The 19,976-nt window shown below is 41.0% G+C and overlaps 2 protein-coding genes across 4 annotated transcripts; one reads left to right on the top strand and one right to left on the bottom strand.

Moving 5' to 3' along the window:
• Positions 1-89: 89 nt before the first annotated feature.
• Positions 90-4,021, bottom strand: kics2 (KICSTOR subunit 2). The gene is made up of 3 exons (XM_018694838.1): positions 3,790-4,021; positions 2,506-2,794; positions 90-1,319 (listed from the first exon to the last, which is right to left on the bottom strand). The coding sequence occupies exons 1-3, from the start codon at positions 4,019-4,021 to the stop codon at positions 500-502; spliced, it is 1,341 nt and encodes a 446-aa protein (XP_018550354.1). The 3' UTR covers positions 90-499.
• tmem19 (transmembrane protein 19) lies at positions 3,968-19,746 on the top strand. Of its 3 annotated transcripts, none has more exons than XM_018694850.2 (10): positions 3,968-4,117; positions 4,980-5,071; positions 10,548-10,695; positions 11,276-11,389; positions 15,599-15,736; positions 15,824-15,900; positions 16,027-16,204; positions 17,494-17,703; positions 18,231-18,414; positions 19,229-19,746. In XM_018694850.2, the coding sequence occupies exons 3-9, from the start codon at positions 10,566-10,568 to the stop codon at positions 18,389-18,391; spliced, it is 1,008 nt and encodes a 335-aa protein (XP_018550366.1). In that variant the 5' UTR covers positions 3,968-4,117; positions 4,980-5,071; positions 10,548-10,565; the 3' UTR covers positions 18,392-18,414; positions 19,229-19,746. The 3 variants fall into 3 exon arrangements, with proteins under 3 accessions (XP_018550366.1, XP_018550365.1, XP_018550364.1); XM_018694849.2 differs by lacking the exon at positions 3,968-4,117 and adding an exon at positions 4,667-4,685; XM_018694848.2 differs by lacking the exons at positions 3,968-4,117; positions 4,980-5,071 and adding an exon at positions 7,748-8,005.
• The last annotated feature ends 230 nt before the right edge of the window (positions 19,747-19,976 follow it).

Raw genomic sequence — 19,976 nt, 5'->3', positions numbered from 1 at the left:
GTAGATGCTTCTCGATGACCATTAGAACCTCCAAAACACCCCTAAAAACTCCTGAACTCCTGAGTCTAGAAATCTTCTGAGACCAGATATGCAGTCATCTCAAAACTTTATTTAAATTGTACCGAGCACAGTGAATATAAGTAATTAAAAATAAGAAGTAAACATGTTAAAACATTAACAGATGCAAAATTATTAAAATCTTTTAATACATTTTAAATAAAGGCTTTAAGTTCTGGCAACAAACTATTTGTCATCGTGTCATAAGCCTAGAATCTGTGAGTAAAATAAAATCTCTTTGGAACGTTTTTGGCAAAATGAGATTCAAAGCAACATGAGGCCTGTTAAATCAACCACCAGTTGGACCACAGGAAACAGTTTCCAAAAGATGTCAAGTACAAGCATTTTAGTTATTTGAAGAAAATTATCTGAGATAGCAGGTTCCATTTTAGTTGATCATCAGTTCCATCTTTACCAACTTTGTGAGCTGTTCACTCGTAGCTCAGCCTTTTGACCCAGGTTTGAGAATGCTGAAGGGTTTGGAGTTCCTCAGCGAAACTGAGATCTCCTGCAGAAAGGCGGCGATGTGCAGATCCTTTTCTGACTTCCTGCCGTCAAAGATAACCACCAGAGTGAAGTGTGGCTCGGGCCGAGTCAGGTAGTAGGTGCTCTGGACTTTATCATCATAGAAGTGCACCACCTTGTCCAGAGTGTTGAGCTCAGCTGCGCGGTCTCCCATCATCATAATGACGTTTGGCCAGTGTGTGAGCGGCCGCTCTCCTGATGGCAGCGACACCACGGCTGGGAACTGCTCCACGCCCTTTGGTGCTTCCCGGTATGAGTGTGGGTGGTGGTAGCCGTGACCCTGGAAGCTTTCTGAACCACGGTTGTCAAACACCAGAGACACGTTGCTGGCGTCGTGTTTGCGGATGAAGGAGCAGATCTTGCCGTGGTAGTCTGGCGTGGTGCGGGCGGTCAGGGCTCTCATGTCAGCCGGGGCAGTCTGCCGGCTGAGGGCTTCATGGAAGTAGAAGCTGAACTTGGCGAGGAGCGCCGCCTGGAAACGCTGTAGCCACAAGTACAGGTGTGGAGGCTGCACGGCCTTCTGGGACTGACCTCCGAACAGATGCTTGCGGGTCTCTTTCTGCCGCTGGAAGAGCTGGCCCCAGGCAGTGAGCTTGGAGTTGGCACCATGCAGGCTGAGTAGAGCGGGCAGGAAATGCCACTCTGACACCTGGGCCTGGCAGCGCAGTAACTGGGTCACTACGTCCACCTCGGTCTGGAAGCCCTCCTCCACACGGCCCAGGATGGGGTGGTGAAACCTGAAGGTGGGAGGAGGAGGAGGAGGAGGAGGAGGAGGAGGAGGAGGAGAGTTAGTCATTAAACAGGCAAACAAATGCAAAGACAGTAGCTGGCCTAATTTGTAGTGACCTGAAAACAGCTGTCTCTTCGCTGTGCTGAGAATACATTAGCATTAAAGTGTCAGCTCATCTTACGCACACAAACACACATTTGGCGTCCATTTATTTCTCCAGGTCTGTTGATGAGAACATCACTTTCACCCCTCAGTGCACGGTCAAATTAGTGATGTGTGGTGTGTCACAGTGCGACCTGCTGCAGCTCAGTCAACAGCTCAACCGTGCAGTTTGTGTTCCTGCTACGGCTGCAGGACTCGGTTTCGCTGACACGTCTCTGGGGAAAAAGTTAGGATCCTGCATTTGCTGGATTAAGCAAAAAGTTTTCCTCCCTAACCCGAATATGTCACTCTCCCCTTTACTTTCTTATACCTCACTAATTTCTTTGTGTTTTTCATAATCCAGGCCAAACCAGGCATCTGGGGTGGATGAAATGTTCAGAGCCCCTATTTAAGTAAAAGTTGTGACATTGCACTGTAAAAATACGTCATTACAAAAGCCCTGCAGTCAAAATCTAAAAACACTGATGTATTATCAGCAAAATGTAAAAGCAAGTAATGAAAAGTGCTCATTATGCAGAAGAAATGCTTCTTAAAGGCAATATGATGTGACTATTTAACGTTAAAACATCAGCTTCAGAATCACTGTGATGGTTCACTGACTTGTAACAGGGAGAACGGAGTCTCTGTCATTCCCACTCTGCTCCCTGAACACCTGCTCCTGCTCTGTGTAACTGTGGTGAGCAGGTACGATCTCCCTCTAACTGAGTGACAGTCAGCAGCTTAAACTGCTGGAATCAGATCCAGCAAGTTCAAGAGTAATGCTGAACTGTAGATCAGTTAAAAAGAATTAGAACCTGCTCCAGAAGCTGGGGTTAATGAGGAATATACACTGTTTTGTTCCCTGAACAATCATATATTTTGAATGTAAAACCTTCATCTGCCAAATCACCAATAAGTGCAGGTGTTAAATGACTGTAATGAAGAGAAAGTATAATATTTCCCTCTGAAATATAGTGGAGTAGCACTATAAATACAAGTGCCTTATTTACAGAACTTATTTAAATGTACTGTATTACTCTCCAGATACACACTTGGAGCTGTATTTCTGCAGGACGGCCTCCAGCGTGGTGACCAGCTCATCTGAGTTGATGCTCTTCTGGCTGCCCAGTGAGTGCATTTTCTCATACAAGTCAGCCATCTCCATGCGGGCCTGGGTGAAGTGGCAGAGCTGCTCCGACAGGTGAGACAGCAGGTCCTCCAGGTAGGAGGTGGAGCCTGGCTGGCTGTGGCGCCCCATCGTCACCACTTTCCTGAGCTCGTTGTAGAGGGAGGTGTAGATGGTGCGGATGGAGTCTTTACGGCTGAAGAAGGACTGGCCGCCTGCAGAGAGAGAGGAAAAGAAACATGCTGCTTAGGAGTAGAAATCAGGCTTTGGTTCTAGACTGTGGGTCACCAAAAGATAATGGTTTTATCATTCATGTGCTACAGCGCCATCTGGTGTTGGAAAACTGTAGCTGTTTGCATGCTTTGAGTACACTCACCAAGCACTTTATAAGGAACACCATTCATGCAGCTTTCAAATAAGCCAATCATGTTGTAGCAAAGTAGTGCATGAAAGCATGCAGATACAAACCAGGGGTTTCAATTAATGTTCACATGAAAAATCAGAATGGAGGAAAAATGTGATCTCAGTGACCGTGGCATGATTGGACCCAGTCCAGGCTGCTGCTGGTGGCGTAATGGTGTGGGGAATGTTTTCTTGACTCGCTTTGGACCCCCTTCATATCAATCAATAATGGTTTGAATGCCACAGCCTATCTGAGTATTGTTGTTGGCCACGTTCATCCCTTTATGGCCACAGTTTACCATCTTCCATTGAGTTCAGTGAACTTCAGTGACCTCCCTGGTCACCAGAGCAGAATCCAATAGGACATCTTTGGGATGTGGTAGAACAGGAGGTTGGCAGCATGACTGTGCAGCTGACAAATAGAAGAGATTATGTGATGCAGTCATGTCAACAGGGAGCAGAAGCTTAAAGGAAAGTTTCCAACTTCTTGTGGAATCAATGACAAGAAGAACTGAGACTGTGGGGACGCAGAGTCAGAATCAATCTGTATTAGTATGGTGTTCCTAATAAAGTACTTTGTGAACACATGTCCAGGTTAAGAAAATAAGCAGTTTAACTTTTATTATTTGCACAACAGTACAACTAACATTTTATTATAAGTCTCCCTTTGACATTTATGAGTAGTCTGTAACGCAGTATAATGTAGTTGTAACGCTGTGTGGTGACATTTTAGCACAATAAAGTGTAAGCTGTTTCAGACTTTGACAAACACTTGTTTCACCCTCCTGGTGAAGCATTTGAATGTTACCCATTTTCTGTCCGAGGAATGTCATGTTGTGATACGCCTTCTCCGCGGCGGCCAGGTGAGCCAGGGCAGCCAGCAGAGCGGCCCAGATGGCCCCGGCGCTCTTGCTGCTGTCCTTCTCCTTCTCCACGTAGTCCTTGGCTCGGTCGAAAGAAAACATGCCCAGCTGAGTGAAGAAGCTTTCCAGGATGGCCCGCTCCCGGGGAACGGGCCGCAGCTCCTCCGCCTCCGTCATGGCTCCAGAGATACTCCCGCAAACGGAGCAGCTGCCTGGTCCGAGCAAGCTAACTGCTAGCTGACCGTGTTAGCACAGTGACAGTCTGACGTCTAGGTAAGATAACATCACATCCAACCGAAATACAAACAATTTACAGACTTTAAAACAACTTGGCAGCATTCTTAATCGTAGCCCTTCACGCTGATACCATCAAATACCTTAGATATCTGCTTTAAATGACAATAACTTTACAAAAGTGTCTGTATCCAGCTAATTAGCCAACCGTCTGACGCCATATTGGCTGCACTGGATGTAAACACTACGGAGAGTCGGGAGTTTCAAACTACACAAGTTTGACGTTAGAAACCGATGTATGAGAGTATTATTGTGGGATATTATTTGTTAATATGTGTTGAGAGAGGAGTGAGACTATATTTCAGTTTGTATGTGTGTACTCAGATTGATGGATTTGTTAAAGAAGGTGAAAGAGTACACACAGTACATTTTATTCATTATCTACACCGCTGATCCGTTAAGGGTGGCGGGAGGGCTGTAGCCTATCCCAGCTGACACTGGCCGAGAGGCGGGGTACACCCTGGACAGATCGCAGGGCCATCACATAGTACAGTTGTGTGTACATTTTCAGCATGTACTGTACATATTCATGTATACATTTATAAATGTAAGTATAACTTTATATATTTCTGCACACATTTTTGGTGAAGTCTCAATTACTACAGGATAGATTACCATGAATTTGGTACACCTGTTAATGTTTAGGATGACGTGTTAACTTTGATGATCACTTTGACTTTTTATTTAGCACAGTCATCATGTCAAAATACCAAATTTGCAATTTCCGGCAAAACCAATGAGATTTGACAGGTATCCTTCAATAACTACACTTCCCATGAGTCTTTATATGTGCATACTAACAAAACTCTCTCTCTTTCTCTCTCCTTGTCTCTCTCTCCAGGGGTGGATCTCTGCCTCCCTTAAAAAGTGCCAGCTGCTTCAAAATTAGCCAAACCACATTTCCTCTCATCCTCCTCTGCTCCTCCCTGCTCGGTAGGTGACATCATCTTTCACTCTCTTCTGTGTGCCTGTGTATGTGTGTGTGTGTGTGTGTTCATGGTTTGCAGTAATTTCAATAATTACTAATGTTATTAGGCCAGAACAGACTTCTGGTATTTTAATCACCACCATGGCTGCCGGTTTTGGTGTTTAACCATAGTGTGTAATGTGCCTTCGAGTAAGGCATTTGTTACACCCTGCAGGTCAGGGCACAAGGGAAAACCTCAGCGTAATGTCAAGAATTTCACGACAGATGTAAATAGTGTAGGCTTTGAATTCAGCCATAACTTCAGTCAGTGTCCTCTTTTTTAGTGCACGAACAAGCAAGGTTCATGTCTTATTTTTAATATTTGAGTTGTATCTGTGTACAGTTGGTTGACAAGTTCAAAAACACCTGCTGGAAAATGTAATTAGAGCTTGAGTTAATGCTGTAAAATCTGCAAATTCTTTTGAGTTTTCAAGGAGTCACTAATAACAGATTTAGTTGCTATCTACTGCTTAACTGTGTATATCAAAAAACAAAGTCAATAAAAGACAATGAAGTCATTCAGTTTGAGAGCGATAACAAGTTTGAATCTTGAGGTTTTATTTTTGGTTTGGATCACATATTGTGTTTTTACAAACATTATCGCAAATCATCATGAGATCAAATCAACACAGTGTACAGAGTATATATCAGTGCGTTCCATTGACGCTGTATGATCTTCACCAGTATTTATTTTGTGCTCGCATCCTCTCATCAGATTCAAGTCTTGTGCTTCAGTTTCACACATTAAGCCTGATATAGCCTGAGCTGTGAACACACTTTAAATTGTGGTGAAGTGTTTTCCTGTAATTTCAAATGGAGCAATTTTTGATATATTACTGTATAAAAATTGCCTGAAAATCCATATGAAGCAGACTATTTCTTTAAAAAACATTTTATTTTATTTTCTAAGGCAATTTGCACATTTTAGAGAGAAAATCTTTAATACTAAGATATACAGCCATGCTGGCGACTCTGTGAGATTCTGTTTAGGCACAGCGGTATTTTGAGCTAAATGTTAACATCAACATGCTAACATGCAGATGTTTAGCATATATAATGTTGTTAATGTACAAAGTACAACTGAGGTGGATGGGAATGTCATAGGTGGAGAATGCATCCAGTACATGTTGAGATATTTTACTAACCACAGGAAATATCATTGTGCCACTAGAGGAAGCCAAGGGATAACTAGTCAGATTCATCTTCTTGAAACCACGAATGTCACTACATAGTTCATCCAGTCATCCATGTCATCCAAAATGCCAATGTAATGTAAATATGAAAGATTGTTGAGTATTACATTGCAAATTGAATGTAATTTGATTTGGGTTATTGTCACTCTGGTTTTGCGATTACCATTTCCCACTATTTTGTGACATTTTATAGGCGAGAGGTGGTTTACACCCTGGACAGATCACCAGTCCATCACAGGGCCAAAACATATAGAGACAAACAACCATTTACACTCACATTCACACCTGCAGGCAATTTAGAGTCATCAATTAGCCTGCATGTCTTTGTACTGTGGGAAGAAGCTGGAGTACCTGGAGAGAACCCACACAGGCACAAGGAGAACATGTAACTCCACATAGAACACCCCCAGGCCAACCAGGGTTTGAATGCAGAACCTTCTTGCTGTGAGGTGACTGTGCTGACCACTGCACCACCGTGCCACCCTAATCAAAAAATTATCAACATACTCATCTGTAATGTCAGGTGCAGCCCCAGACACATGGTTGTTGGTACCAAAGTATCACCAAAGTATTAAGATTCATTCATCTGAGAACCATGAACATCTGTGTACAAAATTCTGGGCCAAGTTAAGATATTTCACAGGATAATGATAACTATGACCTGTGGGTGATGCTAGAGGAAAGGTCAGGGGCTCACCAAAGTTTCATCCTCTGGGCACCATGAATGATAGCAGCATGGCACTTTTCCTTTTTCATGTTTATGCCTTATACACAGAGGAGAGCACACAGTGATGCAGGGGGCATTTGTTTAAAAACTCAGCATTGATGTGATTAGATGCTCCCGCTGGAATGTGGAAGAGGACAACTGTGGAGACAGTCTTAGACAGAGCCTCATTTGTGCTCTGCTGGTTTCTCTGCTCTCTGGAAGAAATATGTTTCCCATGTGATTGCAGATTACAGGCAGCATCTTGTGCACAGCTTTAAACTCTGTGCGGATCACCAGAAGTGTAGGAATTAAACAAGGCATAGCAATATACAATATTTCCCTCAATACTTAAGTGGTAAAACATTTTCCCTGTAATCAGTCTGTATGGATAATTTAGCAGATTAGAGTTGAAGAGTGCATAAGTAGCTGCAAATTTACCAATATGTGGGGCTTTAAGAATAAACGTTTTCTTGTGAGTAAGTATATTTTAACATTTCTAACAACACTCCAGGGAGTCTTTACTGTATGTATAAAGATAAGGGTTGAGTTTTAGCCCCTCACCCATTAACCATAACCGCAAAATGACCACATAGGTACACAAAACCAAAAAGATGGCTCTTATTCTGTTACTTTCCACAACTGTAATGAGTTTTGAGAAGCGTGCGTTACTGAAAAAGAAGAAAAGGGCACTGTCCCTTTAAGAACTTCCAGCGGTTTGTTTACGGAAGTCGGTCCATCAACGAAATGCCTCCATCCTTCCTTCCCCTCCGGTGATTTTTACAAGGAGCTTCAGCCGAGCAACGACTTCGTCTTATTAGCTTGATACTCATCGGAATATATTCGTATTAGTTAATGTGATTGCTCGAGAAGAATAAGCCCCTTTTATCCCGCTTCTGAAGAGACAAAAATACACTCGTGTTAAACTTACATAGCCCACTTTGCTGTCTGAGTAGGTTAAAGGGAACAGCGATAACTCGTGATGGCTCCGGAGATAACTGGTGGTGAGTTGACTTGCATACAACAGGGCACAGCTATGCAAATAAATATTGCTTACATGTGTTCACATTGGCGTAAATACCACACTCAATAAGGATAATTGTATTCCTCTTCTCCATTCAGGTTTTAGGCAGTGTTTGTTGAGATATATATATATATATATATATATATATATATATCAGATATAATTAAACTGGTTGAATGCTTAAAGACCTCTATATCCTCAAGTCACATCTGAGAAAATGTTATATATAGTTAAAGGTTAAATATAGTTAAAGGTATTATTTTAATTGTATTATCTAATTTATAGAGTGCACTGTAATTATTTATAATATCTTTACACGGTGTGCGGTTTAACTGTAGTATATAGATATAGTAGCCCACCTGTGTGTCTGTGAGGTTTAACCTCACCAGTTAATGTAAAATACACATATATGTCAACATATGGTTATCACACGTTTCACCTGAACTACACAGATCTTGTGCATTGTGTCAGCCATTCAGGAAACACGCCCATGTGAACTGGTGATAGTCACAACTTCACATGTTTGAAATACACCATCATACATCCATAGTGTTTGGATACTGGTGCGTTTACTACACGCATGACACAACTTATTTCCAAACTGCTTTGACCTGCACACAGAAAAAGCAAAAGCAAAAGCCTTTAGTGTTGTGTGTGTTCTCAGTGCGTTAGTTGTATTGTATTGATGCTAAAACACAGCTTCCCAAAGATGGAGATGTATAATGTTCTGCTGGGTTAGTGTGTGGTTTTGTGGTCGGTGTGTTAAGTGAGTTTTGCATCAATGCAGCTTAAATGAACTGTAACACAGACACGCGCTGCCTTCTGATAGGCCTTTTAACGCTGAGATGAAATTCTTGAAATGATGCTCTATTTCCTTACACTCCAGATACAATACAAACTGTTCACTCATCTTCACAAACATTGCATTTCAAAACTTTCCACTCAAAACCATGTACAGTAGGAAATTATCCTTATAAGGAATAAATAACCAACCAGGATTCGAACCCAGGATCTGTTTTGAACTACTATAGGTTGTATATGTTTCTTAAATGTAAAAGAGATGTGGAGGACACCAAATTATCAAGTGCATCTTAAGAATAATACCGGTAATCATGATCACCAGTTAATTAGGGGAACACCTCACTAATGAAGGGTAGGGCCTCCCTTCAGTCCCTTTGCTTCATCATTGGTTTGCTGTAAAAACAGCCTCAGTTCTTGGCGGCATATGTTTCCACTAGATTGTGGTCCGTGTTGTTTCTGCTGATTTGCCAGCTGCACATTCATGCTGCCAGTCTCCTGTTCTACCACATCCCAGAGGTGTTCTACTGGACCCAGATCTGGTGACTGGAGAAGCCACTGAAGTTCACCGAACTCACTGTCATGTCTATGAAACCAGTTTGAGACGACTTTTGTGTCTTTCATGCTGGAGGTAGCGGTTAGAAGATGGTAAACTGAGTTAGCAGTTAGCAACAATACTCTGACATTCAAATCACAACTTGAATTTGGCCAAGAAAACATTCCCCAAGCCATTACAGCACCACCAGCAGTTGGGTCCATGGACTCATGCTGTTGACCCTAAATCCAGATTCATGGGACCAGGCTATGTTTTCCAGTCCTCAACTGTTTGTGGACAGGAGTGGAACCTGATGTGGTTTTCTGTGGTTGTAAGATTATTTTCAGCTCACCACAGTTGAGCTGAGTCACTGTAGCCTCTCCATCAGACTGAACAGTGTGGTCATTGACCTCTGACCTCTCTCATCAACAAGGTGTGTTTGTCCACCGAACTGCTGCTCACTAGATGGTTTTTTTGTTTGTTTGTTTTTGTATTTTGACACCATTCTGAGGAAACTCTAGGGACTGTTTGTGTGTGAAAATCCCAGGAGATCAGCAGTTATACTCTGTAATACTCTGACCAGCCTGCCACAGTCAAAGTCAGCGAGATCACATTTTTACCTGAGGGTCTAAACATGTTTTAAGAACGTTGGATTTAAAGCACCACCCAACTCTTTTACTTAAATCGCCTGAAAAACTGGTAAGGAAGAGGTTCACAGTTTTTCAAGTCTTAAAACAGGGGTCAGGTGCCCATATGAACAATGAAACAGGTGTTACTTTCTGTAATAATCCCTACTGTTCATTCTCATCATTAAAAGATCACTTGTTAATTGATTGTAGCCACATTAAAAAAGAGGGTTTTATTTAACCTAGAATACGGAGGAATTATGAATGTTTGGGAGCTGCCATCTGGATTTTCTTGATAAAAATGTTGTTGTTGAATTCTTGTATCTGTTAACCAGAGTACTGTTCTTTATGCCTATTATTTTTAGGGCAAGGAGCTTGAGCCCCCTACAGCTTTCCAACAAGTCTTTAACACTTGTTTTTGAGTCCTTAATTAGTCTTTGTAGTATGGTGAATCCACTTTCTACTGTGAACCTGAATCATAAACAAGAGAAATAATGTACGCTTACACTCAGAAATGTAAGAACCAGACACAAACTGATCTGAACCTGTCTCCTGTCCTGCAGCTCGGTCTGTCTGTCAGCATGGGCTCTGAGAACGACGTGCTGATGAAGGAGTACATCAAGATGATGACCGACATGATCGTGCTGTGTGCCACTTTGGCACTCTCCCTCTTCTTCTGGGTCATCTCTCTCGCCATCAGCACCTACTATGGTGAGCTGCCTGTCTGGAAAAGCTTTTTTCTTTTTCATCTCAAGCTTTACATTTCGATTTTGAAGATGCCTTTCTACAGATACATCCTCAGCAGCATGAAGAGTTTGAATTCAAATTCTAAAAATGTCCGTTTTAAGAAACGGAGTCAACCCAAATCATATGCTCTTCTCAGAATACTGCCCAAAATCTTTGGTCTTCATGCTCACTTTGTTTAATTATTGCTCAGAGGCAAACACAGAATGATTAAAAGCTGAACAAATATCCTTAACACATCATTCTTCATGGTTGAAGTTACAGTATGTGTGAATGCAACCTCAATAAATCCTTCATTTGGGCTGTAGGTTGCCATATATTTTGACATTTTGTTCAGACAGCCGTTTTGGCATCACACCAAGCTACACATTCATGACAAATTTGCCTGAGAGAAATATTTTGTGGAAAATTTGAAGAGATTTTGAGCCACAATCAAATCATCCTCTCATTAACAAAATGTGGAAAACCTCCAGAGCTTCCTCAGGTGGATAGATATTGCAGTGATTATGACGGTGGTCTGAATGTGGGTTTGTGTGTGTGTCTACAGGCACACTGCAGCCAGTGTCACCGTGGCGGTGGTTGTTCTCCATCTTGGTTCCCCTCGTGCTGACGATCAGAGCACTGAAGAGACGCAGTCTGGATCGCTCAGGAGCCCTGGGAGGTGAGTGTGTCCACAGATGTGGTCCTTTTACTTATATAACGGATCTGAATACTTCTTCCACCACTGAAAGTCACACAATAACACAAGCTAACTAACAGATGGAGGCAGTGGTATTCCAGCAGCTCCTGTGTTCTGTCAGTGGAGTCTGGTAGTGATATACAGTGATCTTACTCTTTAATAAACAGGTCTATCTCCTGTAGGAAAAGAAGGCCCAGGTCCAAAAATACTGGAGCCATCCATTAAGGCCATGGCACATACACAGTACACTGAGAAATACTCAGTTCATTGTGGTTGTTCAGTGTTGTAACAGAGTGGTGGTACAGAGCACTTTAACCACACAAGAAGACAAGTTTAATGTTTGGCCTGACATCAAGTCACTCATGCAGTTAACAGTAATTAACAGCTGAAACAACCTGCTGCCACTGTGGGAGTCAGTGCTGACTATAAATGAGAAGCTGCTACCTGAATGGTTTATACACTGCTCAGTATCAAATTTGACTACAGGTTTATTGGCATCAGACCTTAGTGAATCCACATATTTTGTCAGTCTGGATGTCAGAACTTAGTCACAGTGGTTTACCCTAATTCTTTACACTTTACTTTAAATGCAGTAAAGCTCTTGCCCTGTAGCTTAAGGATGGACAGAGCACAGTAGAGTCTCTGTAGTGGAGCATCCAGAAGCTTGAGAGTTAGATATTTTTCTCAGGATTTGCCGGAGACTAAAACCAGAGCTAAAAGAGAGTGAACATTAGACCTAACAGCCACCATTTTATTCAGTAGTTATTTTTTTCCGACCGTTGAATGGAATTAAAATGTTCAAAGAGAACGTTTAATGACGTTAAAAGCATAAGTTGATAGTTCCTTCTTGGTATTTTGTTGCCTCAAACTGGACTTTTCTGATTTCACTCACCTCTCAGTATCAGTTTTCTTCAGGCAGAGTTTTTTTCAACAAGTGAGTAAAGGATCAAGAAAAAAGATGAATTATAATTTCATAGTGATACCAATTGGCCAATAAAAAAATGATTTTGGATAAGGTCATCATGGGATCATAGTGACAATGCAACTAAATACAGGTGGTTACCAAGAAAAGCAGCTTCTCTGTAATCCAATAGGCATTTATCCACATCAAAAAACAAACAGATGGAGGCAGTGGTATTCCAGCAGCTCCTGTGTTCTGCTTAGTAAAATTTTGTCAATGGAGTCTGATAGTGATATATAATGGTGTTTCTTGATCTTACTCTTTAATAAAGAGGTCTGTCTCTGTATGAATCTTATCCATGATGTTGTCAGACACTTGTCACACTGTCAACAACAATCTGAGCCTGTCAGTGACAAAAACAAGCACTTTAGTGGACATACTTTGATGTGGACAGTTGCCCATTAGATTACACTGCAGTAGCTGTTAGTGGTGGCCAGGTACATTGTTCTTACTCAATACTGCACTGATGCCAAAGATCTTTGTCCCGATCAATCATTTACACTCAAAAACATGGGAAAAGAAGGCCCAGGTTCAAAACTACTGGAGCCATCCATTGAGGCCATGGCACATACACGGAGCACCCAACTCCCAAAGTTGAAAGTGAACTCTGAACTGTGAATAGAGTCTGGAACAAAAAGGGGATTTACCAGACTTTAAAATGAAGAGGTTTTAGGAATTAACATTTGTATTTATGACAGATCCTATCTCAGGTTTTCCTGGTCTTCTTTTCAGGATAAAAATTGGTATTTTATCTGAATTTAGTCCCATCTAGTCACCACGATCCCATGATCTGAAGTAAATCCTTTATTAGCCACCAGGCATCACTGTTAAGTCATCATTCATCTTTATTAAAAAGCATCTGTGTCCCACGAATCTCTGCAGGATTCTGAGAAAACCCAGATGTCTGAAAATCAAAGCCATTCACTGCTCTGACAATAACATCCTCTCACAGACACAACACTGAATCACACTGAGAGGAACGCGTCAATAGCTCATTAAGACTGCAGCTTTTATGAGTTTAAGCCTCGATAAGTCTTCGGGACAATTTCAAGGCGTTTTCTGTTTTCTGAGTCTCAGCTCAGCTCTCACTCGGTCTGCTGCTCTTTGTGATTACGCAGTATCTGACGCAGTATCACAATATGCCGTAACCAATGTTGCCAACAATAGTATAGAAAAAGCAAAGACACCACTTCATAGTTCATTTAACTCTTTTTTTGGCTCACAATAAGAAGGTAACAGTAACTTCTGATTAATAAGAGAATCTGTTTTAAGTGAAATAAAAATCCAAGAAAGCCACACAAAGAGTAAAGTGTTCATGCATGTTTAACTTTATCATCAGTCTTTTATAAAGACATTTGTAACATGTTTGTAGCACAGTGTGAAGAAAATTGAACAGGATCCAAGTTCATTTCTGCACTGTTTTCATCCTGAGCAGTAAGGAGTTAAAACACTGGAAAATATTTTCAGAACATTTTTGGTTGAAGGGTTGTGAGTGGCATTTTCGCAGCAAAGCTCGTCATCAAACAGATGAACAGATTAATTTAATCAGATGTCCATTTTCACCCAACTTTTAGTGGATGACGTTGGAAATGTGATATTGGGCCGTCATTAAAAGAAGTTGGGTAACATTTGGTTTCTTAAAATCCTGAAAGACAGCATTGTGTTTCGCAGAAATATGATATTAGGTAATGGAAGCTGTTTATGCCTTTCAATAATTTGCAGTTAAAGTAAACTCAACTAAACTTGACCATAACTGTGACTCTGTAACAGTTGCCACCAAAAGCTTTTTCTCCAGTGTCCAGATGAAATTATGGGGCTTTTTTAAAATCCAGTGAAATCTGTGTGAACTGGTTTTGCAGGAAGCAGTGGGTTTGTAGTGGGTTCTAAATGACTTAAAGAAACTATATTGATAAATTACTTCTTCTTTCAACTATAAAACTTATTCAAGCCTCAAATATGGCCGAAAGGAATTTTGGGCAAGTAGGTAGGCAAGCTGCTAGTAGGTCTGTTTGTCCCACTATTGCTGCTGTTTTTTAACTTGTGTCTGGAGGTGGAAGTTGTAAACATGGCTCCTGTCCGGTGTAAAATCATGTCCATGTCTGAAGCTCACAGGCGCAGATTAACTTTGTCTTGCTTTGCAGTATGGGCACTAAAACTCAAAGTGACTGAGGAGGATCATTTTAGCTGACTGTTGCCAAAGCTTCCTGTCAGCTGATTTATGTGGACATGGTCATTGTACCTGTTACCACATAAATCAACTGACAGGAAGCTTCAGATGAAGACTGAGGCTTGGCAGCCAGAACATATTACGAAAAATAAAGGACACCTGCTGAAGAAATGAACTCACCATTTAAACAAGTATGCATGCCATACAGTCCACGTGCTCTCTGCCTTTAGGGTAAAGGTATGATTTATATGTCAAACATCCATCCATAACTGTAAACAGCACACAGAAAACAATGAGCAAAAACTATTTCCCACAATTAAAAATAAATATTTCAGTCAGATCGACCTCAGACATTAACTCTGTCCTCTCTGCTCAGGCAGCAGAGACAGTCTGACTTTATGCTCACTGAGTAGGTAAAAAGCATTTGTATTTATTTACAATAAATCTTCAGCCTGACTTTGATAACTGCAAATTATTTCTAGTTTTTTCTATTCTAGTCATATGATCATATTGTTCACTTTTCACCTTGTTAACTGTCAATTTTGGACGTCGCTAGAATTGAAACGACATGCAGCTATCAGTGTTACTTCTCATATAACATTAGGTACTTTACTCATGGTTCTGACAGCTGCTTTTAATGAATAACTCTGCCTCTTTCACATGAACACGCTCAGGAAATCCTGGCCTGACTTAACAAGTTGATAACCAGTATGACCGCTTAGCCAGACTGTGGTTGTTAGTTAAGCTGTTAGTGAAGCAGATAATGATAAGATATCCTGGGTATGTTGAACTCGCTTCGTAGTACAGGCCTCTGGTGTGTTCGAGATCGACTTTGGCTGTCTGAGAACTGTTTTACCCAGAACCATAGACTTGGGAATGTTTTTACAGTTTTCTGTCTGGAAATTAAAACTATAGTGTTGGTGCCCAGCTCTATTGACCCACATGCACATGGGATTTGACTCCGGACTTATGATTTAAGCGGCATCATGGCCTGTGAGGTTATTGTTTTAAATCTGTGTGGAGGATTCAGACTGTTCCTCTGATGTGAGATGTGTCTCTGCAGCTCTCCTGGTGGGGTTTGTGTTGACGATGGCCAACTACAGCTTCTTCTCCTCTCTCCTGGCCTTCTTCATCACCTCCTCCAGACTGACCCGCTGGGGAGCAGCACAGAAGAAGAAAATAGACGCAGAGTACAAAGAAGGTGAGAGACATTAAAGTGCACTTTAAAAAAAAAAAAAAATTCTTAAAACCGATCTAACGTGAGATGTAATTTTAATGTTTATGTCAGGGGGGCAGCGGAACTGGGTTCAGGTCTTCTGTAATGGAGGAGTTCCCACAGAGCTGGCACTGCTGTATATGATAGAGGCAAGTAAAGCATCTAAAATTACAAAAATTGTTTCTATTACATGCAAATAAAATCAATAAAGCCATTGCATTTATTTCCCCCTATTTCATGATGGTAACTCTTTCAAAATGGCCGTTGCGTTTCAGGTGGGTCCAGGTGAGATCCCTATCGATTTCAGCAAACAGTACTCCGCCTCCTGGATGTGCCTCTCTCTGGTGGGCGCACTCGCCTGCAGCACCGGGGACACCTGGGCTTCAGAGGTGGGGCCTGTCCTCAGCCAATCACAGCCTAGACTCATCACCACGTGGAAGGAAGTCCCAGCAGGTAAGCAGCCAAAGACAGACCTTTGATGAGTATCTGTTTATTGATTGATCAGCAAATAGTGTGAACTAGCATGAACAGTTTAAATGTAATATTAATATTATTGCATAATTTGTAATTCAGTAGATGAAGCAAACTACCTGTGACAGCACCAGTTGTTACTCTTAATATTACTCATGTTCATTTTTAAAATAGAATATTAGAATTTGAATGAATATTCATTCAGGAAAAATATGCAGCTGCAAAGTTGTAGTTATTATCATTAGTCCTGTGATATAATCCTATGGCTGAGAAGTTCATCAGACTTACTCCTCCAGTGTCTTTCCCAAATGACATAGATTTTATTTAGTGTAGATATTTTTATTGCTCCATCACACCTGATCTGTTTTTGCACCAACAACAAAGTTTGTCTTTTTCTGTTATTTCTATCTACGGCGCTGCATATATGTGCTTTAAGTACTGTAGCAGCAGTCATCAGGTGTTAGTGGTTTCTACACATTTGAGTGTTACAGGAGTGCAGTGCTGTTTCAGTGGAGCACTCAAATCAATAGAAATAAGTAACAGTTAAAAAGAAAAACACCTGGCACCTGATGATTGCTGCTCCAGTACTGATTATCGATCTTTTGTAAGATAGAAAGAACATAACTACTCCATTAAAATCTGTTTATTTTGACTTGAGGTAAGAATAAACCAATGTTTGGCCACTAGGGGGCAGTGGAAACAAGCTATGAGCACAACATTGACATTTGATACTTTATGTTCATAAAAACATTGATATAATAGAGCTGCTTCTAATAAAATATGTGACCTAGTTTGAGAAGGACCACTGAGTAATGGGAGGCCAGGTCACCCAGAGTACAGAGTATCAGAATGAGCTGAACATGCTTTGTGGTACAGACCCCAGTTTCACATACAGTGGCTGTTTTTTCAGTCTTATTATCTAATGTTAGACCAAAGCACCAAACTGTGGTTAAACGCTATGTCACATTGTAACAGAGCGAAGTGAAACGTTCCCTTTCCCAGGCTGTGATTTGAAAGCTACTTCACATACTGTAAACAGAGGCCGTCTTTCACACTGAACTGTGTGTGAAAGGTTGCATGTATGGAGCAATAACAGCATTAATGAAGGAAGATAAAGTCCAGGATCTCACAAAGTGGGAAATTGCATGTTCAGAAAGTTCTTTTGATCACTGATTTCTAACATGTCACCCTTTATTATACTTGGTTTAAAGACTGACACATTGACATGACATGACGTGTCTCTGTCCACATTCTCTTCTTTCACCCTCCAGGAACAAATGGAGGAGTCACTCCTGTCGGATTGGTCGCCAGCTTCTTAGGAGGATTCGCAGTGGGCGTTGCTTACTTTGTAACGCAGCTTCTGTTAGTCAGCGACCTGCACCTGGTGGACCCCCAGTGGCCAATCATGGTGTACGCCGGTGTGGCCGGCCTGGTGGGATCGATGCTGGACTCTTTCCTGGGAGCTCACATGCAATACTCAGGTAGAACACACACAAGTATGAGTTTCAACACCAAGATCAGTCAAATACACTTCATCAATGTGTACTCAGGCTGTAACTGACAATTATTGGTCTGTAAAATGTCACAGAATGAAGTATGTTTCCTAGAGACAAAGCTGATGTATTTAAAGTGTTCATTTTGTCCAACAACAGTCTAAAACCTGAAAGATTTTCATTTACTGTCACATTAAACCAGCAAAAATGTATATTTAAAAAGCTGCAACTGCAGATTCTTTTACAGTTTTTGCCCAGAAATGACTTAAATCAGTGACTCATTTCAGTTTTAATGTATTAATGATTCCTCTACATTACTTTAAAGGAGCAATAACACAGAACTGGACATGACTGACAAAATGAACCAGCAGCTATTTTGATTATTGTCTAAGGCTCTCTGATTCCATCTTCTCAAATGTAAAAATTTGCTGCTTCACCTGGAAGAAATTTAAATTAGGTACAGTTTTTGCTCTTTATAGGTGCAACAGGCATTTCTATTTCCTGTCTCTCTTTAGGCTTTGACTCAAGCATTGGGAAGGTGGTGAGTTATGAGTCCGCCACCACCCGGCGCATCTGTGGGAAACCCATCTTGGACAACAATGCGGTCAACCTGTTCTCCTCAGTTCTCATCGCCCTCATCTTGCCTGGGCTGGCGTGGGGGCTATGGCCACGGTAGACTGACTGCTGCTCTCTGAGACAGTTGAGTTATCTGTTGCTTATTACTTGTCACAAAAGCATCACGCACAGCAGGGATATAACCATTCTGACATCGAAATCTCCAGCTGAGGGGTGAATCTGGAGAATCGTAACACCCCTACAACACACACTGCCTGTATTATGTGTTAGACATGCTCTAATCAGAAAACAGTAAACTATGTTTTTGCAGTTGTGTGCGTAGCTTTGTCTCTTTACATCTGTTTATGGTTGATTTGTCTGCGTAGCTTTATGTCTCTGTTTTTAGTTGCTTTAAGTCTCTTACAAGGAGACTCAAAACTACTGGAGGAGATGCAAAGCAACCTCAAAGAGACTTAAATGTCTAAAAAGAGACACAGTGACCATAAAGAGACAAAGCTACACAAAACTACCAAAAAGTGATGCAAAGTAAGCAAAGACAGACACAAAGCTACATAAATGACTACACAGAAACGCAAAACTACCACAATGTTATGCAAACTGGCAAAAAAGAGACACAAACTATGCAAATGACCACAAAGAGATGCAGAACTAACACAAATAGATGCAAAGCGACCAAAAGGATCCAAAATAAACACAAGGAGACATAAATCTATGTAAAAGACTACAAAGAGACGAAGACCACCACAAACAACTCCAAAAAAAGAGACATAAAGCCACCAAGAAAAAAAAATCTTTCCATGGCTGTAGGATCCTTGGAGGTAAAAAACTGCAGTTACCCATTGATATTGTTTGATATTAGAATATTTAAAGTGTAAATGTGCTATAGTGCGTGTGAGCTGACTGTACAGCCCTTGACCTTTGACCTCTCTCTTTACAGCGTTTGAGGTGGGGAACAGACTCCACGGAGCAGCAGGTTTCCAGAGGTATTACTGTTTTTATTTCAGAGTGTCTGAGAGAAAAGGCACTAAACCAAACTGGGACAGTGACATTGACTTTGAATGGGAGAGAGATGCAGAGGAGTGGAGTCAGGTTTAAATTAACATATATAAAGTTTACAGAACACCAGGCATACACACACACACTCACACACAGCTTAACTATCTACAGATTTCCCGATTGATTAAATACAGCAGGCTGGAAACACCAGGAGCTGTTAAAGGAAAATTCTCCCCAATTTGCTAGTTTGTCTTTAACAGCAGAAAATGGAAATGTAGTGTTTAATTTTTCCTTTAACCCAACTGTCCTGAAGTTTCACCAATGCCTCAAACAAACAGCAACAAAATAACATCATAAACTCTTAAAGAAATTATAAATAAAATGTTCTTTTTCCTGCATACAGAAACAAGATTTCTAATGTTTAAGTCCCATTCAGAAAATAAATCTAGTCTGAATGAAGCTTTAGTGTCATGTTTCTTCTTATGATTTTCTGATTATCTTTGCATCCCACTGTAAAAAAAACCTCAATTTCACAGGCTGTCATCATCACTGGTTTCAACATAAAGTAAAATTAAATAGAAGCTTATAAACACTTTATTAAACATTAACTGATTGTTTGGTCGTTGTTTTAACTGGCATACGTCTTATTTCTCAGAAGCAGACATCTCTACAATTTTGAACAAAGATTC

The sequence above is a fragment of the Lates calcarifer genome, linkage group LG18, assembly GCF_001640805.2.
Source record: "Lates calcarifer isolate ASB-BC8 linkage group LG18, TLL_Latcal_v3, whole genome shotgun sequence".
Classification (NCBI taxonomy): Eukaryota; Metazoa; Chordata; class Actinopteri; family Centropomidae; genus Lates; species Lates calcarifer.
This window is presented reverse-complemented; position numbering and strand designations above follow the sequence as displayed.